This window comes from Hevea brasiliensis, chromosome 8, assembly GCF_030052815.1.
Source record: "Hevea brasiliensis isolate MT/VB/25A 57/8 chromosome 8, ASM3005281v1, whole genome shotgun sequence".
NCBI classification, from domain to species: domain Eukaryota; kingdom Viridiplantae; phylum Streptophyta; class Magnoliopsida; order Malpighiales; family Euphorbiaceae; genus Hevea; species Hevea brasiliensis.
Genome location: NC_079500.1, coordinates 1,957,732 through 1,984,953, shown reverse-complemented (window position 1 = coordinate 1,984,953; position 27,222 = coordinate 1,957,732). Strand labels below are relative to the sequence as shown.

The 27,222-nt window shown below is 31.4% G+C and overlaps 2 protein-coding genes and 2 non-coding genes across 7 annotated transcripts; 2 read left to right on the top strand and 2 right to left on the bottom strand.

The window, feature by feature from the left end:
* The first annotated feature begins 1,536 nt into the window (after window positions 1–1,536).
* On the top strand, window positions 1,537–1,610 carry TRNAI-AAU (transfer RNA isoleucine (anticodon AAU)). Its single transcript has one exon. It is a non-coding gene; the product is annotated as a tRNA-Ile (tRNA).
* Window positions 1,611–6,739: 5,129 nt separating this feature from the next.
* LOC110635710 (zinc finger CCCH domain-containing protein 30) lies at window positions 6,740–11,188 on the top strand. 3 transcript variants are annotated; one of them, XM_021785141.2, is made up of 2 exons: window positions 6,740–7,026; window positions 8,327–11,188. In XM_021785141.2, the coding sequence occupies exon 2, from the start codon at window positions 8,420–8,422 to the stop codon at window positions 10,586–10,588; it is 2,169 nt and encodes a 722-aa protein (XP_021640833.2). In that variant the 5' UTR covers window positions 6,740–7,026; window positions 8,327–8,419; the 3' UTR covers window positions 10,589–11,188. The 3 variants fall into 3 exon arrangements, with proteins under 3 accessions (XP_021640833.2, XP_021640831.2, XP_058006899.1); XM_021785139.2 differs by having other exon boundaries at window positions 6,741–7,104; XM_058150916.1 differs by lacking the exon at window positions 6,740–7,026 and adding an exon at window positions 7,646–7,669.
* A 1,227-nt stretch (window positions 11,189–12,415) lies between these two features.
* LOC110635732 (protein DETOXIFICATION 43) lies at window positions 12,416–16,179 on the bottom strand. Of its 2 annotated transcripts, none has more exons than XM_058150914.1 (13): window positions 15,893–16,179; window positions 15,684–15,805; window positions 15,299–15,580; window positions 14,968–15,173; window positions 14,613–14,748; window positions 14,403–14,499; window positions 14,158–14,258; window positions 13,880–14,043; window positions 13,718–13,789; window positions 13,534–13,650; window positions 13,340–13,435; window positions 13,100–13,221; window positions 12,416–12,701 (listed from the first exon to the last, which is right to left on the bottom strand). In XM_058150914.1, exons 1-13 carry the CDS (start codon window positions 15,967–15,969, stop codon window positions 12,647–12,649), a joined length of 1,647 nt encoding a protein of 548 aa, XP_058006897.1. In that variant the 5' UTR covers window positions 15,970–16,179; the 3' UTR covers window positions 12,416–12,646. The 2 variants fall into 2 exon arrangements, with proteins under 2 accessions (XP_058006897.1, XP_058006898.1); XM_058150915.1 differs by having other exon boundaries at window positions 14,968–15,170; window positions 15,893–16,178.
* A 10,653-nt stretch (window positions 16,180–26,832) lies between these two features.
* On the bottom strand, window positions 26,833–26,939 carry LOC131182649 (small nucleolar RNA R71). Its single transcript, XR_009150911.1, has one exon. It is a non-coding gene; the product is annotated as a small nucleolar RNA R71 (small nucleolar RNA).
* Between the last annotated feature and the right edge of the window lie 283 nt (window positions 26,940–27,222).

Sequence of the window (27,222 nt, the reverse complement as noted above, 5' to 3'; positions counted from 1 at the left end):
AAAGTTATCCCATAATGTGGGACCCCTCACCTTAATGAGATGTCATTTTCTAAAGGGGGATAGTTCTGTAGCACATCTGCCAAATTAATACAGACCGTTGATATTTCATCTATCTCTTAAGAAGCTGTTCAATGAAAGGGGGACGCTTCTTCTTTTAGCTCAAAATTGATGCCGGAATTGATATCCTACGGTGACTATACAACCAATCTAGACATGCCAAGTGTAATATACTAATTAAAAATATTAAAATAATAAAATAATTTTTTTTTCAAATTATTTTAAAAATATTTAAAATTATTTTTTAGAATAATTTTTTTTAAAAAAAATAATTTGAGCACTTCAATCTCAACACAAAATATGCACTTTATATCATCAACTAAGGATAGCTATTAAATTTATTTTAGAGCAAATGTTCTTTGTTTCAGCTTCTCTATGACTCTATAGGCTCTTTTGATTTCTAATTTAAATATTAATAAAACTAATTGAATGAAATAAAATAGATCACATGGGATTGGTTCCCAAAATGGGAACTAATGGAGACTATTGAAACATTCATGGAACATTAGGTTGGCAATTGCATGGCTAATGGACAAGAAAATTTATGTTAAGATAATGAATTTAGGTCCACATTGGTTTGGCGCTCCCATTAGAGGGAGCTAAATGAAGAGTCCAAAAAAAAATTGTCACTATCATGGGCAAGAAGATGATGAGAAGTGGCAAATGGCAATCTTGTTTTCTTTGATTGGTTGATTGATCAAAGTAATCACAATTCCATGTGAGCTTTAGCACACTAGAATTGCTTTTCAAAATGGGACCAAAGGGTAATGGATTTTTGTTTGCTCCATCAAGTTGGCTTCTATCCAAGGTAGTTGAAATGGAGTTTTCACAATAACAAGCCATAGCCAACTAATAAGCTATGAAGAGGGTGTGTTTTCTGCAAAATGAGGGTCTGAAATTTATAATTATTATTTTTTTTTATAACATAAATAGCTCTGATTGAAATTTAAATTTCAGATTTTATAATTTCGAAAATAATTTTAATATGTCTTATGTTAATAATAACACATGAGAGAATCTTATCATCTAAATTATAATAATAGTTGTTATAAATTTAGAGATGATGATAGTTTTAACCATATTTTTATTTGGGGATTATTGTTATATATGGTAAATCCTCCCTATTTTTATTATTTATTTTAATAAACTTAAATTTTTCATTTTAATGATAGATTTACTTTATAAAGTTGGTTTATCATTTTTATCAAATAAATATAATTTTTAAAAATATGATAAATATAATAGAAAATGTTATATTTAAAAAATTATTTTATAAGATTGAATTGTAATTTTAATTAATTAATTGATTTCAATTAGATTTAACATGAGAAATTATAAATAAAGGCTAATAAAGCATGTATTAATTTGACGGACTAAATTTATAAACAGAAAAACTAAAAATTATTAGAAAAGTCCATAAAATTTTGTTAGCTCCATATTCTCTGTGATAGTATGTCAATAGGACAACTAAAAACAAGTGGCCTATTAGCTCAGTTGGTTAGAGCGTCGTGCTAATAACGCGAAGGTCGCAGGTTCGAGACCTGCATGGGCCATTTACTTTTTAAATTATTACTTATACTTTTTAAAATTTTATTTCACAAGTCATTTTCACATTGCCACAGTCTGATTTTAAGATCAATTGAAATTCAATATAAATTTTTAATTTTAGAGTGAGAGAGATGGATATCAGATTTAAAAGCCTTCAAATTTTGAATTTAAATTTGATTTTTATTAAATTTAATAAGAATTAAAAAAAATAATTTTAATTTTAATTTTAATTTTAATTTTAATTTTAATTAAATTAGATTGATAAAATTTGATTTAATTTTAATTAATTTAAAATTAATTTTAAATCAGAAAAAAGGGTGAATACCAAATAAATTATTTTTGTTCCAGAGAGAACATTCATCTAATATGGGAGAAAATTTCAACAGAAATATATACAACTTAATTACATTAAAATTGTGGCAACACAGCTATTATTTACCATGCTGAACATGAAATTTGTTGTTCAGCATTGCATCTTGTGTTAGTTGTTACGTAGAGTTAGATTCGGTCTATTTTTTCTATATGATATCAGAGTCTATCACATTTCAATGTTGAGCCATTATAAATGTGTTTACTTGTAAATTTTACGCTCTAAATATTTATGCATGGACGTAAAAGAATATGTTAAGATGTTTGTATTATATATAAAATTTAGACAAATTTCTTTTTTTTAAACTAATTTTTAAAATAAAATTAGACCGATTCTTTTTTTTTTCACAAAATTGAGAAATTAAAAATCATAATTATTTGCAGAGAACAAATCCATCCATTGAATAAACCCACTAAATCCAATTTGGATAATTTAAAAAAAATAAATAAATAAATCTTATTGAGACAGCAAGTGTTTGCAATCTTATTTATTATAAAATTCCAAATATTTAATATAGTATCTTGTGACCCATTGGATAGCATCCTTCCTTATGTTATTTATTATATAATAATGCTCCAAAGCCCATTTTCTATGTTAAGAAAATGACAAAATTAAAAAAATAAATAAATAAATCATGTGCAGGCTTGCCACTTGCAATGAAAATTAAAAAAAGGATGAAGATTACCCAAAAGATAGAATATTGTAATTTATAGTTTGATAGGCGATTCTAATATTATAAAACTTTGAAATTTACTAAATAGGATAGTAATAATTTAAAAATTATATAAAATTAATTTTATGAAATTAGGTTATTATAGTATATTGTCTTTTTGCACATATTGATTTATTTATTTATTTATTTTTATAAATTGAAGATTCTTAATATAATTTCCTCCCTATTTGTATTTACCAACACCAGTCCCTTTAATAATGGCTGAGACATGGTAGTTATATTTCTCTTTCAAATAATTCATTGTTATTTGGATTTTCATATGTAGTGTTAATTATATAAAGGCAGCCTCCTTTTGCCATTTCAAGAGTAACAACAGAATTTCCTAACACCAATAATTCAATTCAATCCTCCAAAGAGTGGAGAGTTCATATGCTTTTTTCTCTTTCTTTTTTTAAAAAATATATAATAATTTAGCTTGATAGGACTGAAATCATCAATTTAATTCAATTCAATTCTTGAATTTATTCTTAGAAAATTTTAAAAAATTATTTCAGTCGTTAAATTGTCTCGATCCAAATTAAATCATGATTAAAATAGAATCAATTTTAAATTATAATTGAACAAACATAGTAAGAAATTGACTCCCCAATTTGATACCAATCTTAAACTAGGCTAAAATCTCATGGCCAATTCTAATATCTATATCATATTATTCAATATTAGAGTCACTACTTCTATGCATATTTATAGGGTTAATTGCACCAATCGTATTTGAATTTATGAGCTTTTGTATTTTCGTCCCTAAACTTCAATTTCTTAAAATAAAATCACTCAACTTATATTTTATTTAAAAAAAAGTCAATTTCACCTGTAATAACAGGTTTTCCACTCAATATTGAAACTTTCCCTTTAAAGTCTTTCTCCACTTTGTAATCAACGATGAAATGGGATTTTGTAGTGGCATAGATTTCTTCTCTGCTTCTCTTGGGGAAGTTGTGACTGATCTGTAAATTATGCCAGAGCCTACTGTGGAGGATGATTATCGCGATGAGGGGATTGCTTCTTTTCAAAGATTGACAAAATAATAATTTTATTTTTTTGAATTGGTAAACTTGCTATTGCAGGTAAGAGATAACAGGTAAGAGTGACTTTTCTTGAAATGAAACTTAAGTTGAGTGATTTTTCTTAAAATGAAACTTAAGTTGAGTGATTTTATTTTAAGAAATTGAAGTTTAGAGACGAAAATGAAAAGGTTTCTAAGTTCAAGGACGATTGGTACAATTAACCCCATATTTATGAGATTGTATATTTAAATTTTAATTAATTCAAATAAAACTTACGTAAATGGTGCTTTTTAATGGAATTATAGAAGCCAACTCATTATAATAAATTCAACTCAACTCAATTAAGTCTTTATTTCAAAAATTTGAGGTCGGCTATATGGATTCTCTTTTTCCATTCTAAACGATTTTGAGTTAAATCTTCGAAAATGTGTAATACTTCTACTTGTTGTACTACTCTCCTCCAAGTCAGTTTAAGTATACCCCTTATTTTCTTTCTATCCTATACCTTAACGTGCTTTACTTGTCTAACTGGAACTTCCGTATGTCTAAGCTAAGAAAATACAATTCTAATTTTGACATGAGCATATTTCATATTATGTCCATACAAAGTGTAAATTAAACCAAATTGCAATATCCAAATCAGACTCAAGGCTTCATGGCCACTAGTTAACTATTTTATGAATATAAAGATTGAGAGAGTGAAAACTCGAAACTAAATCTAGTAACTTAGTATTATGTCTTTAATAATTGAATTAAATCAGGTCAAACAATAATAACAACGTAAGAATAAAGCTAATAATGATTAATTTTAAGAGTTTAAAACAACTTTAACCACTAAAATTTGTCCTGTAATTAAACATTTAGTGGATATCTCCATTCCCCACTAGCACTTCATGGGATTTGTGGGTGGCAAAGGTAAAGGGCAACATAAATGCCTAGTGGGTATCTCCAATCTTGTTTTGGACATTGATCCTGTATTTTTGTTATGTTCAAGCAAGACAATCTCTTAGGTTCATTGATGATAACTATGCAAGAAATTTCCAACTTCTTGGATTTTGGATTGGACCCAATGATTTGGACAAGGATTAATTCTCCCAATCCTCCTCTTAATCCCTATACAAAACAATACATTGCAACTTCTTTTGTTTGGATGGTTTCCATGTAAACTCTGTCATGCATATTGATGAATTTACATTGGGGGCAGTAGGGCAATTGCTTAAATTTTAATAAATTATTTAACTCTAAGAAATCATTATCACTCAATTAGTTTAGTTGTTCCCATTGTCCATATAATTTTTTTATATATAATTTTTATTTTTATGAAATTGCTTCACAAAATTTTATGTATCCTTTTATTTAATTAAATAATTATAATCTTTAGGATACATATTAAATAATTGTAATCTTTAGGATACATATATTGTCCTCATAAAACTTTAAATGTGATTTTATTTAAATTAATTGAATATTAATATATCAAATATATTTGTATGCAAGGATGATAACCTTTATAATTATTTATAAAAAATATTAAATAAGTGTAATAAATTTTTTATTTTTATTAATTGACCACTCAAATTTTTATTGGTCTCTAATAATTTATATTTTATTATTTAAATTAAAATAATGGAATTATTTAATTATCATTAAATAAATCTAAAGTTAAATTAAAAATTAATTATTCAAATTTCTGATTTGTATTTGTTATTCAATAAACATTAAATAAAAGTAATATTATAATTTTGGAATATATTGCAAAATAAATATTTATGTCATTTTTAATAAAATATAAAAATATATTTAACATAGCAAATAAAAATTAATTCATGATATTACTTCATTAAAAAGAATATGTAATAAAAATTATACAATATTAATATAAACTTAAAAATTAAGAAATCAAGGGCATTTTGAAATTTTCATAATTCACTAAAGCCTAAATGATTGGACAACTAAAGAAAAAATGAAATAAAAATATAAAAATTAATTAATATAATTTTTAAAATAAAAATTTAAATAATTAATTTTATTAAAATAAAAAAATTAAATAATAATTTCTCTATTTCTAATAATTATATAATTATTATAAATTTTATTTTACACAAATGAGATTAAAAATCTTGTATTAAATATTTATATTGAAATTATATATTTATATTTTAATTATTTATACACATTAATTTCTTTTTATATATTATTGAATTTACATTAAATATACCACTCTTTCTCTATAAAAAAATATTATTTAAATATAAATTTTCTAATAATTAAAATAAGAATTAAATATATTTAATAAAATATTATTTTAATAATATTTATAAATTGATATATTTCCTTTTTATTTATGACAAAGTAAACATTTAAATCTTTTTTATAAATGCCATAATCAATTTTAGTTGTCTACTGTTCCTTTATATTAAATTAATATATTTAAAAATATTATTTTTATATTACTATTAATTCTAAATTGTAATAAATATGACTTTAGCTTTTTGTTTTCAGAGTATTCTCAATTATTTATCAATTAACTTACTTTTGGGCAAAAAATATTTGGATATATTTGCAAATACAGGAAAAATTAAAGGACATAACAGCAAAAAATATAGTACTGAAATTTAAATTTAAGGTCCCTCATTCTCTCTTTGTGCTCCTTCTCCATGCCTTTTATTTTTTCTTCGATTTGACTCCACAATTTAATCACAATTCAACACTGCCCTGACGTCCGCTATCTTGTTTTTCTCTCATTGGCGGATTCCAAATCCTAATTCCACTCCACTTTTCCAACCCTTTTTCAAATCCGAACCCCTTCTACCGGTTGCCCTAACCTTGACTTTCCTTACCAAACCGGTCATCCACCTCATCTCCGCTCACCGGCCTAACCGGTCTCCCCACTTCATCAATAACCCCATGTCCTCAAATTTGACTCGCATTTCAACTACATTTGGTGTGCATTTCGAGTGCATTTCCTTTCCACTGCCCTCCCTCTCTCTCCCCCCAATATCTCCGGGATTAAATTTAAATTCGTCCCAAATTTCTCTGCATTTCATTTCCATTTCAATTTCGAGGCATTACTCTCTCTCTCTGTTTCTCTTTCTGCAACAAAGGAAAGTTTCCTTTCATTTTCTTACTCTCAGCTCCTCTCTATCTGCAACAAGTTCCTCTCTTTCTTTCTTTCTTTCTTTCTTCCTTCCTTCCTTCCTCTCTTCTTGGTTTTATCGATGGAGATAGAAGCTGCAAGCGTCGTTTTGCTTCTTAGACTTTCATCTGCTACACTGCAGCCTGCATCGCCTTTTGATGTTTTAGCTCTAGATCAAGTATGAGTTGAAGCTTATTATCTGGATCTGTTGTTTTCTAAGTTATTAAGCTGATCCTAGCTTCAAATTCGACAATCGGTGAGTTAATACATGTTTAAATCCGTTTTTGATTGTGCATTGATTTCTTATTTTTAGGTAATTAAGATTGTAACGATGATCGGTAGTCTAGTTCAGTTGATTTGCGTTGTCATTTGACTTTTCAGCTTGCATTGAGAGAGTGTTTATTAAAAGAGTAAATATTCATTGAAGGTATCATTAGCTAAGTGGGATTTGAATTGGGTTGTTGAGTTGATTATTGTTTGGTATTGTGGTTTTCTATTTAGTTCTATCTATAACGTTTAGTGATCTTATTGTAGTATGTCTTGGTGATGAAATTTGGGGATTGTAGTGACCTTTAGCTGATGGCTTGATATATTTTTTTTTGATTTATTGTCTAGCAAGTGGAGGGAAAATGAAAAAGAATTATCTAACGCTTGATCTTTTGGTCATATCAGATTTTGTTAATATCTATTTGACAATTTTTTTTTTTTTTTTTTGTAATTTGTGTTGGTTTTAAAGTTTGCTCTTTTATGTTGATGCGTGGCCTGCAGATGGGGAAGTGTTATGTTTGTTGCGTTGGTTGGGGTGAATTTATTTCCTTACGGTAAATACCTTTGAGGTGTCATTGTTGTGTTTTCGGGATTCTCCAATAATATCTAATGATTTTATTCCTGCACATTGATGATAGATTCTTGTTATGTTCTTGATCATATCCGAAATTCCTCATCTAGAGAATAAGAATCTATGCTCGTGTTAAATTTACACAGGAATAGTGGTTAATTTGGATGATTCTCGATTGTCACCAGATCTTTTAACATGACATGAGCCAATATTCCTTTTGTTGATCATCTTCTAGCTTAGTTTACTTTAGCTTTGTTTTGGCTTACATTTAACAAAAGATGGTGTCTCCTACTTATTATGTCTGATTTCATGCCTACAGCCAGACATTTTTTCTTTTAATGGCAACAAATTAAGGTATTTTTACCCTTGTAATTTTTGCATTTTGCTAAACTCAAATAGTGGTAAATTAGGCAGGATTTATATGTAATTTTAGCTCTATTGAGGGAATTTTCTTCCTTCAATTTTTTTTTTGAAGTACTTAAAAAGTATTGTTCTGTGGTTTAATTTCTCTACGCTGTTTCTTACTATGATTTGTTCAATCATTGCTGTGTTATTAGATCAAATCTGCATCCCATGTATATCTGATGATAAATTTAAGTTTTTGAAATGAATTCTGGATTCTTTTTGGTTGGATTTCCAGCTAATTGAAGCATGTGTGGTGGTCCAGATCGATCATCAAAGTTATCTGCTCCATCTTCATCTACTGTAGAAAAACAGACCCAACGCCAAAGATATGAATCATTTAACTGTTGAAATTGGAGACTCTTTTTCCTGTTTACTTGACCTTGCGGCTAACAATGATGTTGAAGGCTTTAAGCTGTTGATAGAGCGTGATGCTTCCTCAATTGATGAGGTTGGGTACTGGTATGGCCGGCAAAAGGGATCAAAGAATATTGTTCTTGACCATAGAACACCACTAATGGTTGCTGCTACATATGGCAGTGTTGATGTTCTTAAGTTTATACTCGCACATACAGATGCTGATGTTAATCTCTCATGTGGGATGGACAAAGCCACTGCACTTCACTGTGCTGCTTCTGGTGGACCTCTTAATGCTGTTGATGTTGTTAAACTGCTTTTATCTGCAGGTGCAGATCCGAATTGCCTAGATGGTAACGGCTATCGCCCCATTGATGTTATTATTGTTCCGCCAAAGCTGCATAGCCTGAGAGTTGCTCTGGAAGAGCTTCTCTCAAACACTGTTTCTAATGGTTCATTAGGTGAGCATAATTCTAATGGGTTTGTTGGTGAGAATTCTTCTAATGTCTCTGTTGGTGACTGCTCGCATCTGCTGATGTCATTAAGAACCTCTAATACTAGCTCACCAACCCTTTCATCATCCCCAGAAAATGGCTCACCATCTTCTCCTTCTGTGTTGGTATCTTCTCCAATGGCCTCAAAGTACAATGATCTGCCAATAAGTACTGCTGAGAAGAAAGAATATCCAATTGATCCATCGCTCCCTGACATCAAGAACAGCATCTATGCAACAGATGAGTTTCGCATGTACTCCTTCAAGGTGCGCCCATGTTCTCGGGCATACTCACATGACTGGACGGAGTGCCCATTTGTTCACCCAGGAGAGAATGCACGGAGAAGAGACCCACGGAAGTTTCATTACAGTTGTGTGCCCTGCCCTGATTTTCGTAAAGGGGCTTGCAGGCGTGGTGATATGTGTGAGTATGCTCATGGGGTTTTTGAGTGCTGGTTACACCCAGCTCAATACAGAACACGGCTCTGCAAAGACGGCATTAGTTGCAACAGACGGGTCTGCTTTTTTGCCCATACACCTGAAGAGCTAAGGCCCTTGTATGTTTCTACAGGATCTGCTGTCCCTTCACCCCGCACATCTGCATCTGCAGCTAGTGTCATGGACATGGCTGCCGCGTTGAGCCTTTTGCCTGGTTCCCCATCATCAGTCTCTGCAATGTCTCCTAACCCATTTAACCAACCAATGTCTCCTACAGCAACTAGCATTTCTCACTCATCTGTTGCATGGCCACAGCCAAATGTACCAACATTACATCTACCGGGCAGCAATCTTCAATCAAGTCGCTTGAGATCATCCCTTAGTGCCCGAGATATTCCACCTGAGGATCTTAATTTGTTGCCTGATTTTGATGCCCGGCAACAGATTTTAAATGATTTGACATGTTTTTCACAGTCACGTAACAATTCTGCATCTTTTAATCGATCTGGTTGGTCCAAAGTGCTAACTCCATCAAACCTTGAAGAGCTTTTTTCTGCTGAAATCTCATCTCCAAGATATGCTGATCAAGCTGCTGCAGTTTTCTCCCCCACACATAAATCAGCTGTTCGCAATCAGTTCCAGCAGCAGCAGAGCATGTTATCACCCATCAATACAACTGTTTTCTCCCCAATGAATGTTGAGCACCCTCTACTGCAGGCTTCATTTGGTGTTGGATCTCCTGGAAGGATGTCACCAAGAAGTGTAGAGCCTATCTCTCCAATGGGCTCTCATCTCTCTGCTTTTGCCCAGCGGGAGAAGCAGCATCAACAACTACGGAGTCTTAGCTCAAGGGAACTTGGATCAAACAATCCTGCAGCCTCCATTGTTGGTTCTCCAGCGAATTCTTGGACCAAGTGGGGTTCCCCAAATGGGAAATTAGATTGGTCTGTTAATGGAGGAGATGAACAGGGTCGCCTGCGAAGATCATCATCATTTGAGCTTGGAAACAATGGTGAGGAGCCTGACCTCTCATGGGTCCAGTCTCTGGTGAAGGAATCTCCTCCTGAGATGCTTAAGGAGAAGTATGGTGTACCTGTTTCTGGTGCAGCCTCATCTGGTGAGGGACTGAATCCTAATTCTCAAATTGATTCTGTTTTGGAATCTTGGCTTGAGCAGATGCAGCTTGATCAGCAGCAAGAGCTTGTAGTCTAGTGAAAATGATTCATTTTTACTCATTGAGATAGGTTAAAGAATTTTATCGAAGGTACATATTCTTTTTGTGGGTTTTTGACTGATCGGAAAGTGAAGTTGGGAAGGTAATGGTAAAGTATGCAAAAGAGAGGCGGAAGGTAAAGAATTGGCTTTAAAAGTTTCACGGAAATTATTCAATTTTTTACCATTTATTGTTTAAAGCAAAGATTGGGAGGATGAAGCCTCTCTGGGCTGTGCTAATGAAACCCAGTCCAGGCTAGGTCTCTTTCTTCCAATATTTCTGTTTCTAGGATCAATTTTTTACTTTTATTTCCTTTTCCAAAGCGAAGGTTTAGCTACAGAAACATTTTGCAATGAAACCATGAGTTGTATCTTTTGATAGTCTTTTTCTTCAACATTTCCATTTTCTGGATCTGTTTACAGCTGATGGATAAGAGGGGTGAGGAGGGTAATTCTTTTAAGAGCTTTAATGGGTGATGTATTCCAATGAGAATATAGGGGGGAGCAGATAGTGAGAAGCCATTATGTTTCCTTTGATGATGTAAAAACTGAATTAAAGTTATTAAATTCTATACCTTTGATTTTTCTGGTTTCCTAGAACTAATGGTTGCCTTAGTCTCTACGTTATGTTTTATACATTACTTTGCCTTGTACTTTTCTCTCTTTTGCTTCCTCTGTGGAAGATTTTTTTATTTTTGGGGGATTTGAGGAAGAAGGGCAGTACGTGACTTGGTGGTACCCCACCCCCTTGAGAGGATATTGTCGATTGGTTAAGTGGATTATTTTTGGATTCTTACAATCTTTTTTTTTTTTTTTTTAACAAGATCATCAAATGTGAGAGTGAGACTGTGATGTGGTTGTTTTGGTTGGGGGGATATAACGTGGTTCTTACTTTGTAGAGGTGATGGGGCCATTGTGTGGGAGGTAGGTGCCATTCATCTTCTCAGATGCCAACCACTTACCCCAAAGAGTGGGTGGGCAGGTCTTTATGAGGGAGATAGAAAAATGGAGGTGGTTTTCCTTTCATTAATGGTGAATTTTGTGGGGCATGTGTTACGACTTCAAGGGCTTTGCCTTTAATGGCCGTTTAAAAATTTCGGCTAAATTTCAAGTGGGTTTTTGGTCTAAAAGGATCATCGTGTCATCACTAATCAAGTATAATTTGACCACTGCTTAGGACACCTTTGGTATGAGAAAGGTTACTTTACTTGCCTAGAGCATCTATAAATCCATTTCTCTATCATCTTTAGCTATTTCATATGTGTTAATGCCATTTTCAAGCATGCATGTGCTAGTGTGCTCATGACAGAATATTTTAATGCCCCTTATTTTGACCCACGAGTCTCTCTTCCTTTATTGCGAGAGACTTGATGATCTCTGTCATCTTCTTCTCCCGTCCAATTTCAAGACACTGATAGAGCAAGCTCCCTCTTCAGCTAGAGTACCTAAAAAAAAAAAAAAAAATTTCCTAAAGCCTTCCTTTTCTGTTGTAGAAGTATTTAAAGCCTAACCCAGGGCTTGGAATGATTGTATCCTATTTTTATTGAATTGCCCCCATCTTCTTTCTCTAGTGAATTAATTATAAATTATATAAGGATAATACAAAAAGTTAGAATTGAGTGTATTTTGATAAGCATGCAATTTAAGCATAATGACTGTAAAAATTAGGAGTGAGTTTGACATTTTTTTGAGTAGGGAAATTGGGAGAGTGGATTTAAGCTTGAGTTCACTAGATGAGTGAGGCTAGGAAAGAATTTGTTTAACGTTACCACGTAACATTTAAAAGGAATTTTAGTTTATTGATTGGAGTAGGCAAAAAAAAAGAGGTATGCCTAATCACCATTAAACATGAAATATAATATAATAACATAACATGGGGCTACAGAATGTATATTATGGGGAATTCCATAACAGGAACATGTAAAGAACTGCATGAAGCAGTATATATACGTATGTGTTTCGAGAAGACGAAATCAAAGCCAAAGACAAAAGTGAGAGGGGAAAAAAAATGGGAAAGGCGAAAATGGACAAGAGAATATGTATATTGCTGAGAAATTCCTAAGGCAGCATTCTGCCTCTGAGAAAGCTCCAAGGTCCAGTTCCAGTCCCCATCCTGCAAAGACAGCAGTAGTTATATTTAATGAAGGAACTGTATCATTAAACAGAGCATGTCAAGTTTTTAGATTCTTTATTTTGGCATGCTTCAAAACGACATAAGTTGGTGTTTTCTGCATGTCTCATTTGGTGAATTAGTGCAGATACTAATAGGATCTTCCAAAGGTTTGGTTTTGAGTTTGTTAATTGAAATAATAAATTCTAACTAGGATTTGATTAGAATGGATTCAAAGACGTAAACATATACAAATCCTAATGAACATATTGTGTCTTGAATTTATAATAGACTAAGTTACCGTATGAGGAAATTCCACCACTGTGCTATTAGCCTAGTGGAATTACTTAATCTATTTATAGAAAATATGGTGAATCAGTTGCTGTTGAATGGGAAATTACCTCCATACACCAGCAAATGTACGTAGCCCCATGAAGATGGTTAGAGCAATCCATATTCCAACAAAACCACCAGTTTTAGAGAGAACAAAAATGGTTGCAATGCTTGCTATAGCTACCAGAACCTGAAGAGCACAAGAAATTGGACAACGAATTGACTTTCATTAGAAAAGAATTAATATTAGAAGACACACACAGACTTTCTGCTTCATTTGTGGTCTGGAAAAGTGCCAATACACTTACCATAGAATATGCAGAATATGCAAAATCAGAAGCTCCAAAGTTCACACCATCAAAAACAAAGGCTATTGAGTTGATAGGTTGTGTAGCTGCAACAAACTGATGGGTAGATACAGAGGAAAATTCAGTTCAAGTTATTGATACCCAGAAACAAGTGAAAAGAGAGGAATGATTTTAATTTGATGGAGAATGTTTACCGGGATGCCTATGCTTATAATGTGAAGAACATCTGGATCTTTTGAAAATATTCCATCACCAAAATGCAGACCTAGTCCAACAACAACAGCTAGCCCCAGGCCAAGAACAAAACTCATCTGTAGAACAAAGACTACTAAGATTCTGATTGATTTAGTGAAAACTGGGAATCATGGATTGGCATACCTGTAGAACCCGGGTCCCGGCGGTTGTTGCCTTCTGGTAGTCCTTCTCAGCAAATGCACAAGCAATAATTGCCTGAAAGAATAAGCAAAAAGAAACACATTACAGGCATTCTAACAACTCAATGCAAGACATTTCAGTTTCAATATGGCTACTCTGCTTTACCTGTCCAGCAACAGCCAAGCCATCAGCAAGAAGTGATGAGGTCAACCAGACCTGTAAGCAGACCTGGAATGCAGCCATAGGTGTCGAACCGAGCCTTGCAGCCCTTGATGCTGCCAAGGTCACGCAGATTGTAGCAGCTATGACTCTTGCTAACAATAGGAAACCTGCAATCCCAGCAAAGAAATGAAGTTAAATAAAGAAAAATTATATTGATAAAATTTCCTTGATCACAAACAAAATCCACATGACATATAGAAAAAGATTTAAGAACTCCTTACCATTTTTGAGAAACCGACCAAATTGCAAATCTTTTAGACTTGGTGGTAAGAGATCAATTTTTTTCATTAACCTCCACAAGAGGATCAGTGAAATCAAGTACCTAGAAGGATCAATATATTTTCAGTAAGCAACACCAAGAAAGATTACTCAAAACAAGAAGACAGTTTAATTGAATAATTGAAAATTTTGGAACAAATGGTTATAATTAAAAAGATTGAACAATACTGAGGATGTTGATTCTTACTGGGAAAGAACATGTGCAATGGCTGCACCACTGACCCCCAACCGGCAGACAAAGATAAAAATTGGATCCAAAATGATATTTGCTACATCTCCAATAACTATCAGAATAAGCAAAATGAAAAGGGTTAAATATTTCAAGTCCATGAATATCAAGCTAGCAGAACAGGAAAATAAAATTGCTAAATATATATAAATGAGAAAGGTCTCTCACCAGTTGCATATAAAGGAGTTTTTGTATCTTTGAATCCTCTGAAGACCCCTTGCATGGCCAGAGACAGAAGAACTGCAGGAGAACCTAGTGATCTTAATGTCAAGTACTTCCTGGCAGGGGTTAGCATGGGGGAACCCTGTTCAATTCAAGAGAAGAGCTGTCATTTTCCTATATAATAAAGAGCAGCAGAAACTACTTTACATTATTGAGCAGAATAAAAATTAAGATGAATAAACCAGATCAAATTATGGTGCGAAACTTAATTTACGTCAACTTCCGATGCAAATAAATAGATTGGAATCAGATGCACATTAAAAATTTAGGGGTAAAAATAACAAGAACCAGAGATACTTACAGATTTCACACCCATGATACTGAGGAGAGGTTTTGCACAGAATATGAGGAATATAGCCTGCACAAGACCAAGAATGCCTCCAACAATGAGTGCCGTTGAGGCTGAAGGGATGTGTCTCCTTCCCTTCTTATTATTATTGGGTTTTTCCTTGACACTTTTGCCTTCAGCAATAGTGGGAGACTTGCATGTATCTGCGTTACAATCTGCTAAAAAAATCATCAACATCGAATAGTTTAAGATGATGATCACGTTATCATTTCACTCGCACGGACACACACACACACACACAGACACAGAGAGAGAGAGAGAGAGAGACAGAGAGAGAGAGTACCATCTTCTGGAATTGAATCTTTCTTTTCAGGGTCTTTTGCTGATCCTTTCTCCAAGTTCTCAAGCATGACATCTTCTGGCACCAACTCTTTCATTTCGCAGGTTTTAGCTGAATCCTTTTTCTCCAAGTCCTCCCCTTTCTGGGGTTCATTGCTTATCTTCTGAACAGTATCTTCCTCAGCAACAAATGAAGTTGTGATGCTGACCAATGGGAATATGGTAACCTTTGATGCTTGATTGAAGATGGCAATTGAAACTCCTACAGCAGCTATTTCCACCGGTCCTGAATAAATAAATAAATAAGGATCAGATGGAAATGCAAATCAAAATGCGGGCATTTCACTAGACATAAACTCACAACAGAAGAGATGGACATGGAAGCATACCTAGATGGCCAACGAATGCAGTGTCAATGAGTGACGCAATAGGATCAGCAGCTAAAGCCATAGCAGCAGGTACTGCAATCCTTAGTATCTCAGAACCCAGTTCATCCATCTTGAAAATAAGTCTGTAATTATAACCCGCATTAGCTAGATCATAGAAGTACAAGATCTAGTCAGCATCCAATTCATCAAACTCGAAAACCAGATTATACCTTGCATCTCTAAAGAAAATCAGGAGTGGCATCTTCCATTTTCTCTCAGTTAGCTGCAAAGCACTATCCTCAGCCATGATATCAAACGAAGTTCTAGCTCTTTCTAATGCAAACAACTCAATTTAGCTTTGTGGGGATTCCCAAAAAAGTCTCAATTATCTCACAAGCGAATCTCTGTAACCTGCAGAGTTCATGATGTGAATTGACACTAAAGCTCATCAATACCCAAGAATCAAGAATATAACAAACATTATCACACCAGCAAACAATAATAATGCTAGAAAACAACGTTCGTGAGCATATTAAAAACCAACCTTGTTTTTAATATGATACCTGAACGGAGATACTCTAAAAAGGCTACAGACGAAAACAAAAGCTAATGCAAGTGGAATACAGTATTCAAAGACAAAGTCTCGTGAGTTTATATGCTTTTGCCTTAAACATCAGCTTATAGTTGAACCTCCCCTGGTTCTTCTATAAAGAAAAAACACACGTCAAATGAAGTTTCTCTCTCAACGAAGACCCTGTAAGAATGATTGGGCTATTGCAAAAGCTAGCGGACTCCAGAATTTATATATAGTTTTTGATTGAAAAATTTTTGGAATTTGCAACAACTTATAATGCTGTTTTTGTCCTGGAATTTCAATCACTTTTGCTTTCTCTTTTTATCTTTTCAAGTTTACCTAATCATAACACTTGGTTTTTGCACAGATTCTGAGCATTGCTTGCATTGTTCATTCAATTTCCGCGTAAATAATGGAGATTCAGGTGTTTTCTCAATTATAGTCCGGCGCAAAACTCGCTTGAAAACTCACGAACGAGTTAGCTAGCCTTGAAATAGTGCAGAATACAAAAGAAATAATGCCACTAAAAGGATTTTTCATGCATCTAAAACAAGATGTATGGCGAGATTCTTATATTTGTATATTGAATTCACGTAAAAGAGTACAGTGATTATTTTTTATTTTGCTAAAAAAATAGAGAAAAAAATCATTGGAAATTGCGACTCATGTTCATATCATGCAGAAAAAACCTCCCTCAGCTATGCATCTCCCCGGCTAACGACAGAACAAAACGCCATTGCTGTTCATGTACAAACAGACACGTATGCTTAATTACATGTTATAGATAATAACATAAAATTATTTAATTATGCTTATTTTAATAGCGTGGAGACAAGCCTACCATCCGTAAATACAAGAAAAAAAAATTAAAACTTGATCAGTAAATTACTATGCTATGACTTGCTTATTTTTCTATATTATTATGGGTAATTTATTATTTTTTCATCTTTGTATTATTTTATAATTAACACTACATAAATTTTTATATTTTGAAAAATAAATTAAAATGTCCTTAAAATTTAATTATGTTTAGTTCATTCATTTGTTCATTCGTATCAATTTAATTAATAGTCAATCATCTAAATAAAGAATAAAAGTATTAATAATGATAAAAATTAGGAACGAAAATATTCATAATGATAAAATTTAAGAATAAAATAATAATTTATTTTGTGAAGTATTAAGATATTTTCACTGTATTAATCACAAAAAATAAAAAAAATAAATGGAATGACAAAAATATATGATGAAATCAAACAAAATCTATATTAAAAAAAAAAAAAACTTTATGTTGTGCACATCTTCAGTCTTTTTCTCCAAGGAAGATACGATTGATCACTTCCCCCAGTTAAAGACTCAAATAGTGGGCAAAATTGAGGATTTGTTTGTCTAAAATAAGTTAAAGAAATTAACACATAAGCAACATCATCAATGAGAAACATTTGGAAATATCATAGAGAAGTCATATATTTTTGTTGTACATATATTACAGTACAAATGAATATACTAAAGTTTTGGAAAATAAGGCATCACTAGTCAACGTTTCACATCCTCACAAGACCTAATTTAAATAAAAAAAACATGTTAAAAACAACAAAAGAAATAAACAACTAATCAAAGAATAGTCTGATGGATCTTCCTTCACTTTTAAGATATAGGGAGTGAGAAATTTTAAGTTCGAGTATTTCTATTTATTTATTCTAAAATAATTCATTTGAGAAGGGAAATGACTATCTCTAGTTATAACTTAATTTATTAGGTCTCTATTAAATTAAAAAAAGAAATGAACATAAACTAGAGCTTAGTGCTTTCTAAATCCTAATACTATGGAGAGTCAAACTTAAATGATAAAAAATAATAATTCGAATGTATCTTAATTATATGATTCTACACTAGATAATTCTCAATGAGAAAAAGAAATTATGACCACAACAATCATATTTGTCGCTACTGTATCATCTCAACCATATACTATGGAGAATCAAACTTAAATGATAAAAAATAATAATTCAAATGTACCTTCATTATATGATTCTACACAAGATAATTCTCAATGAAAAAAAGAAATTATGACCACAACAATTATATTTGTCGCTACTATATCATCTCAATCATTCATATAATGATGATAAGTTATGACAGGCACCGACTGTATATACAAGATTTGTTAAATAACTAAAATTAATTGCAAAACCTAGACAAAAAGGACAGATGCCAAGTTGTAATAAGATCATGGAAGTTTAAGTGCTTTTATTAAGGGGGTCAAAGCATGTGAGGATGACGAACAATTCAGCAAAATACTAGCCTTTGAAGCATGCATGTGAGCTTCGATGTATATATATTACTTGACTGATAAATCTATAAATCAGAGAAGAATAATGCATGTAATTTAAAGCTTCCTCAATCTCTAGGTATAATGTACGTTCCTATTGTGTGATCAGTTGCATGCATGTCTCAGGTATTTCTATGGAAGCGTACATATCTGTGGAAGTAGGGATTGATGACTAGCTGGGTCATGAACATGTACTACTTAGAGAATGGAAGCAGCCAGCTTCTTAATATATTTTTTTTCTTGTTCCTGTTGATCTTAATAAGGAAAAATTAGACTAGGACATACGTTTATAAGTTCTTCCAGATTGAAGATTAGATTGATTGAGGGTATCATCGTTGGGAACACTTGAGAGACAAGGCAAAATCTAACAAAGAGTATGAATCCTCTTAAGGTAAAATCTAAGTAAGATCTCATATTCGAATTCTCCCATACCTCATTCTCTATAATAAATATATAAAAACAAAAAATCATCGACCTCATTCTCACACCATATCCATCCATTTGGTGTTAAAGGATCCAAGTTCAAGAATTCCAAAATCACTGTAATTGCAATAAATGATATAACATATAAATTAATTTAATTGAATTCAATTGGTAACAGCAACATTTTAATTGATTTTTCAAGCCGTAAAATTTGACCCTAATTAAGGACTCTCTCCCAACCTCACAAGTTGGACACCTCCCTAGTTAGAGCTTAAAATGAAAATTTCCATGGTTAGTACAACTACATTTGCATGGTATATAGCTTGAAATGCAACCCTTTAGGTTAAATTTCATAAATTTAAAGTCTCACTTAACCTTTTTCTTTACACCTTCTTTTGAATAGTATGTGAAGAAGAAAGACTATATATATGGGCACATCCACCTTTAATTTATAATTTATCTAAAAGGAGGAAGGATGGAGAAATATTAGGATTGTCAAAATTACCCTTCATTATTTACATTATTTATAATTATATTATTTTTTTTTATTATGATTTTAGAGTTTATATACATTTAAAATTATTGTCCTACTTGTATTTAACTTTCACTCAATTAAGATTTCTTTTTCACTGCAATTTGAAATAAAATTTTATATAAAAAAATTTAATAGATATTATTATTATTATTATTATTATTATTATTATTATTATTATAGAGTAGACAAATATATCCACAACAATTTTATATTATGACAATGGATGATTTAATAGTTTTTTGAAAATTAATATATTTTAAATAAAATAAAATATCTTAAAGTCAAAAAATTAAAAAAAATTAAACTAATTAAAATTTATTTATATTTTTTATGTTAAAGATTAAGCTAAGAACTTAAAATCTAATTGATATAGATCATTTGAGAAATTATGTTAGCCTTTTTTATAAAAGAAAATGTCCTAAAATAAATAATAAAATCAAAGAAATTAATATTTTGAAAATTTTATATATATAAAAAAATTATGAGTAATGAATATAAATAATATGTACACACGTTGTAATAAAAATTGGTGTATATACATACAAAATTATTTTATAGTTATTATTTTTATTTTTATTTACATACATATAAATAATTAAATGTGGATATATATTTTTTTCACATTTAGAGTGTATTTGCCGCGCCTTAATACATTCTTGTAAGAAATCGATGATAATAATAATAATAATAATAATAATAATAATGATAATAATAATTTAATATTTTTAACGTATGCATATATTTTCTTTAATAATTATATAAGATTATTTTTTATATTTTAGTGTTTTATTTTTATATTTTATAATAATAATAATAATAATCTAGACAAAAAATAATAAAAATGAATAATAATAGTTTCAAAATGTGAAAGCGGCAGCGTCAACTAGTAAGACACGGTGGTGGACCCCACTTGTCGATAATCATTGAAAGGTTTTTGGTCACTGGGGCGAAGAGTTAGGATCACCTGTGTCCGTCCCCAGTTCCACCAGATATACATGCAGATCCATTTAATTTAAGGAAAAAAAAATATTATTTAAAATATCATTAGAAATATAATTTTAAAAAATAATTTAATTATTTTAAAATTTTATAATTAAAATATAATAAATATAATTTAATATTAATTTTTAACTGCTTTTTAATGTGTTTATAGTAATATATTTTTAATGATAACTAAAACAATGATGTGAATCAATTCTTCAATGAATTTTTACTTTTCAATTTCGTGGCTGCAGCTGCGGACTTAGAATTTTTTAAAAGAAAAATATAAATCCAATTTATTATTAATATATAGATATTTATTTAAAAATATAAAAATAATTTTAATATAAAATAATTATTAGATATAAATCCTTAAAGCTTTTACAATCATAATTAGTGATTCTTTGGAAATAAATTTGTATGACTATTCTAAAAAAAAGGATTTTCAGCGACAGATTAATGGTTTTGTCACTAAATCGATCACAAATAACATAGGCTAGCAATTGATTAGCAATAAATTTATCATTAATGTCATTAAATCCATCACTAATAATATAGGTTAACAATTGATTAGCAATAAATCCACCATTAGTCTGTTGCTAAAGTCTATTAGAGATAAATTCTCAGTAACGACAATAATCAAATTATTAATTCATATTTAACAAATGAGATTAATTTACTATTTAATTAATAATTAATGTATTCTTGCAAGATTACAAAGTGGAAATGTAATTAAAATGCAAAAAGGCAGTGAAAGGAGAAGTGTAAGAACATGAATGATAACTATTTAGACCTAACTAAAGGGAATGAAAAGAATTTGTTATATACCTACATAGAGTTAGTTAAGATGATGATATATATAAGTGTACCTTTTTTTTCTGCAGTATTAGTCTTCTAATTTGCAGCAAAACTTCAAAGCTCCTTCTACCAACTTCGATCCTTTCAATTGCAAGGCGAAATACTAGCCCATCAGTTCCTTTTATGGTCACATTCCCACTCATATTGCTCTCCCATTTCTTTAATTAATTAAAAAAAAAGAGAATGGGAGCACAAGACTTTCATCTCTTTTCAACAGAAAAGTTCTTTCTTTTTTTTTTATATATAATAAATTCTGATTGAAATTTAAATTCATAACTTTACAGCTCTAAAAAAATATTAATATTACTAAAAAAAAAATACTCGAAGCTAAAATTTAAAACTAATTTTGAACAAATTATATATATATATATATATTGAGAGAGAAACAACACCATGGATGAAAAAATATTAGATGGTAATTTCATAGATTTTCTATTATAAATTGTTGTTTAGGAGGAATTTTTGCAGATAAAACTAATGTAAAGATTATATTTTAAAATTTTGGTTTTTATTTGCTAATAACATCAATAATAAAATGATTATATATATATATATAGTTAATTAATTATATATGCAACTTGAACTATGATGGCATCAAAATATGTGAATTTGGAGGTCACAATATCGAGCTTCTAGGGAAAAAAAGAGGTGGAATTCCACTAACCATTTAAGCTATAACATTCTTATATATGATATTATCTGACTTTTTGCTACAAAAATAAGTGCCTTTAGTAGGTAACATGCAAGCTTTTAGATATAAGGTGGGCTTTGTAGGATCTCCAATATTACTACCACACGCTTCCCTATTACATTAACATTTTCCTTATTCCCTTTATAATGTTATTTTAATTTTTTTTGGTACATTGGAAAAACTAAATATGGTTCAAATTGTTATTATTATTATTTTTTATTATAATCAAGAAACTAGTACTGAATTTAAAAATGTTATGTTTATAAACAAATATGATCTTTACATGAAGCTCATTTCGTTTGGTTTAATAATTAATTTTTCAAAATAAAATAAATATATAGAGAAAATTGCGTAAAACAAACTTGCTTAGTATTATTAATTTCTGACCACAAATGAGTAAAGGCCTATGGCCTCATAATGACAAGTGAGAAAATGGTAGATGATATAAGAATACTCCGCTAAAATCACACACATAATGACAAGTGAGAAAATGGTAGATGATATAAGAATACTCCGCTAAAATCACACACAGAGAGAGAGAGAGAGAGAGAGAGAGAGAGAGAGAGAGAGAGAGAGAGAGAGAGAGAGAGAGAGAGAGAGAGAATACACAGAGTACAATTATTAATTTCAACACATTCTTTAATTACATTACATAGTGATAAAACTACCACTAAACAACAGTATTTTGATAAAATCGGAGGACCCCAAGATGTTCACATTTGCAATTTTTTTATAAGTTAATTTATTTTGGCTTAATGCTATAACACCTTTCTTTGAACCAACTTGCAACACCCCAAATTTTTAAATTTATTATTTTGTGAGTAAAATATTAATTTTAATTGTAATTTCGATATTATTATATGTTCAAGCATGTCCATGCATCATTTATATGTATGTATCTATATAGTTAAACACTAGGCACGCTTTACATTACATTTATAAATGTTGAAGTGCCATGGATATTGTTTGTAGTGATTTGGAGCAGTGTGTGTATGTTGGCGTGTGTGTAGTATAGTGTTGGATATGGACAGGATGGGTAGACATGGCTTGAGATTTTTATTGGGACCCAGTCCTTCGGGGTAGACACGGCTTGAGTTCTTCGCTGAGACCCTGTATTGATTTATTAATTGAAAGTTTGACTTGAGTTCTTCACTGGCAGAAGTTGGATTAAGAGAGCTGTATAGGGGATCAGCTTCCATATATTTATGGTTTGACATTACCGGGTATGTAAGTGCTCAAAATTATCTTTTTGCTGTTATGATGTGAAAATATTGACATTGTTGCATTTCACTCTACAGGGTGCATTAGCTTTAGATAGCTATAGAGATTATGGTTAAAATTAATATTTTACTCTCTGAGTCGAATGCTCACTCCTGTTCATTATTTTTTCCAGGCTACAGAAGGATTATTATTGTGGTTAACCTGCTTTTCTTCTTCGCAGGTCGTTTATTAATGTTTGTGTAATTCTGTTAACTCCTAGAATTTCCACATGTGTTAGAAATATTTATTTGATTTGTGTCTGTAATATAATTTTTCATGTTGGACCTGTAAACTTATTATATGCATGTATGTTGGACTGGATGAGGGAGCTAAGCTCCCATTTGACTTTATGTTATTATGAGTATGTAGAGGGTGAGCTGAGCTCTCCAATTGATTATATATTGTGTTTACAGGTCGGGTGAGTCAAAAACTCCCCATTAAAATGTCCATTTTAGGCAGGACTTTGTCCGGTTGAATTCTTGAAATTGGGCCCAAATGGGCCTTAGAGTTGGGTTGAGGAATAGTTACGCTTACTACGAGCCTTGGGGGCTTTAGGCTTGCCCAGGTCCTAGTGCCGGTCCGGCCCATAAGTTGGGTCGTGACAAATGTATATTTTACTCACAAAATAATAAATTTAAAATTTTGGGGTGTTACACAACTACGCAATAACTCTTACCTTTTCTTAACTCTCAACAGTTAAATATTAAAGCATTCAATCAAATTTAAAAGTTTAGGTCATAAGTGACAAATTTTAAATAATATATTAATTAATTTAGAGTATTCTTTCAAGTGAAGCGAGTCTTTAATATCAAAAGACATAAAATAAAACTATTTATGTTTAAACACCTTGAAAAGTGTTAGAAGAAAGAATTCAAGTAATGAAGGAAAGGATTATATATTTATCTGTGTCTTATTTACAGAGATATTATATCTATTTATACATGAGAATATGAGCTAATTTAGACAAGAATAATAATTGCTGTAATTATACTACACAAATCTCCTATAATCATGCTAATTGCTGTAATTATGCTATACAAATCTCCTATAATCATGCTAATTGCTGTAATTATGCTAACACCCCCCCTCAAACTCAAGGTGGTAGCACAGGTGCCAACTTGAGTTTGCTTAAGAGATCCTGAAAGCGAGCGGGAGGATACATTTTAGTGAATGATGCATGCATTTTATATCATCATTTAGATGTAATTTTTGCACATAATTTACCCTTGTTCATAGCTATTATTATAGATATTAGTATATATTTAGTCAATTTTACAAATTTCACACTTCTTAGTTTAATTTTTGGAATTTATTTGTTTTGTAGGTTAAATTTGGAGAAATTTGATGTATTTTGATCAGAGTAGCCATTTGAAGGAGATTAAAGTCGAATTGCAAAAATTTTGAAGTTGAGTAAAAAATGGCCGAGAGCGACACAACCTGCAGCACAACCGAATTAGCTTATGTCGCAGGTTGTGTCGATCGTCAGATATTCACGCCGAGAGCGACACAACCCGCAACACAACCCACGACACAACTGACTCGGCTTATGTCATTTTTACTGGAAATAATTGACGTGGCATTTCCGTTACTCCAGCTTTTTACCTCACTTTCTCTGGAACCTTCCCCCTTTTACCCATTCTAGGGCAGACCCTTAGCCTATATAAAGACCCATTTTATCATTTTCTTTCCATAGAGAGCAAGAGAGGCATTTTTGGCAAGATTAGAAAGAGAAGGAGGGAGCACTTTCTGCATTTCTTTTTCAGCAGCCTGCAGAACTCGTTTTCTGCACTTTTCTGCAGCAGAATCTGCTGCATATTTCTGGGTTTTTCTACCCCTTAGCTTACACTTCCATTATTTCTTCATTTATACATTTGGGTTTGTCTTTAAACAATGATTTGTGAGTAGTTGATTGAGATTCTAGAGATGGGTTTGTAAATATTGATTTGTATTGTGGTTTTAAACTGATTTAGCCATTTAAATGGGATTTGTTACATTTTGATTTATTGCTTGTGAGCTTGTTGCCTTGCTTGATGAATGGGCCCTCATTAAGTTAAGCTTTAATCCTTAATAGATGGACTGAAAAGTGAATATTAGGGATAGATAATCTTGCAATAAACTTTATTTTCTTGGTGTTAGAGATAACCTAAGAGGATTAAGGGGAACTTTCCAAAAATCAATTAGAGCTTTAAATGGGTTTTTGTTAGGTTTGAAATACCGTGAAAACAGGGTTTGATTTAATGAAAACCAACTTTGAAATGCTTGAAAAAGGTTTCAAAAAAAATTTAAGAATTGATTTCCCTCAAAATTGCAATTCTCATGTGTTTGGCTAAATTAAGGATAAACCACATGCAAACAATATTGAAAATCCAATCTCTAGAATCAATTTAATTTTCATTGAATTTAGATTTAAATCCTCCAAATCTCATAAATAGCAATTTCAATTTAAATCCAATTTAAATTTAAATCCAAATTTAAATCCAATCTCTAGAATCACTTTATTTTTATTGAATTTAGATTTAATTCCTCTCAAATTTCATAAATAGAAATTTCAAATTAATTTTTGGTAATCTAGTTTAATTAATTTTAGTTAATTGATTGATTTAGTTTTAATTCCTCAAATACCAATTTTAATTCCAAATTTCATTTTACATCTTTTATTTTTGTCATTCTAATTAGCTTATACTTTTATTTCCAATTTAAGCACAATTCCCTGTGGGATCGATATCATTTTTTTTTTAAAACTATACTACTGTGACCCGTGCACTTGCGGACACACCGTATCAAGTTTTTGGCGCCGTTGCCGGGGAATTGTTTGTTTTAAGTTGGATTTTAATTGTTTTAAGCTGATTAGAATTTTTATTTTCTTTTATTTTCACTATTGTTCCTTGTGTTTTTCAGGTACTTTTCTTGTTTATGAGACGATCGAAAAGCACAAGTGATACTGAATTGTTGTTCAATCCTGAAATTGAAAAATTCTGTCGAGCCAACAAAAAAGAATTCAAGAGAAGAAAAGAAGCAGAAAAAGAAGAACAACAAAGATTTGAGCAAGAGGTGACCATTGAAAATATGGAGAATCAAAATAGAGCTATTGGTGGAAACAATGGAGGAAATGAGCAAAACGGGCAAAATGTAGTTGTTAATCAAAATGATCCTCAAAGAAGATCCATGTTGGATTATGCTTTTCCTAGATGTGGAGATGTGAGAGATAACAGACCTATCATTGGAGCTAATCAATTTGAGTTAAAAACTGGTCTCATTCAAATGGTTCAGAATTCACAATTTGGAGGTAGTCCACTTGAAAATCCTCATTCTCATTTGAAGAAATTTTTAATGATATGTGGTACACAAAGGCAGCCTGGAGTTTCTGATGAAGTTATTCGGCTCACCTTATTTCCATTCTCTCTTCGGGATTCATCATTGGAGTGGTATGACTCACTTCCACAAGCTATTATAGCTACTTGGGAGCAGCTATCTCAAGCTTTTCTATCTCAATTTTTCCCACCCGGGAAAACTACTCATTTGAGGAATTTGATGGTAGCTTTTAAACCAAGAGATGATGAAACTTTGTATGAATCTTGGATGAGATTTAAGGAGCTTGAAAGGCAATGTCCTCATCATGAAATACCCAAATGGATGATTGTTCAGAATTTCTACACCAGAGTTACTCCAGCCATAAGAAACACAATTGATTCACAAGCAGGAGGAGATTTCATGAGAATGACAAGTGAAGAATGCTATGATCTATTAGAGAAGATTGCTCATAATACCCATTTATGGGGAAATCCTAGAGCACTTGAGCCAAAGAAGGCTGGGATTTATGAACTTGACTCAGTTAGCTACATGAATGCAAGATTTGACCAGTTGACTCAGTTTCTTAGTGATTTTTGCACAAAGGCAACAACCTCA

Coding starts and splice junctions, on each gene's coding strand:
- LOC110635710 (XM_021785141.2), top strand. CDS start 8,420: ATGAATCATTTAACTGTTGAAATTGGAGACTCTTTTTCCTGTTTACTT.
- LOC110635732 (XM_058150914.1), bottom strand. CDS start 15,969: ATGGCTGAGGATAGTGCTTTGCAGCTAACTGAGAGAAAATGGAAGATG. Junction 15,806..15,892: donor ATTTTCTTTAGAGATGCAAG/GTATAATCTGGT, acceptor TTATAATTACAG/ACTTATTTTCAAGATGGATG. Junction 15,581..15,683: donor TGCATTCGTTGGCCATCTAG/GTATGCTTCCAT, acceptor TTATTTATTCAG/GACCGGTGGAAATAGCTGCT.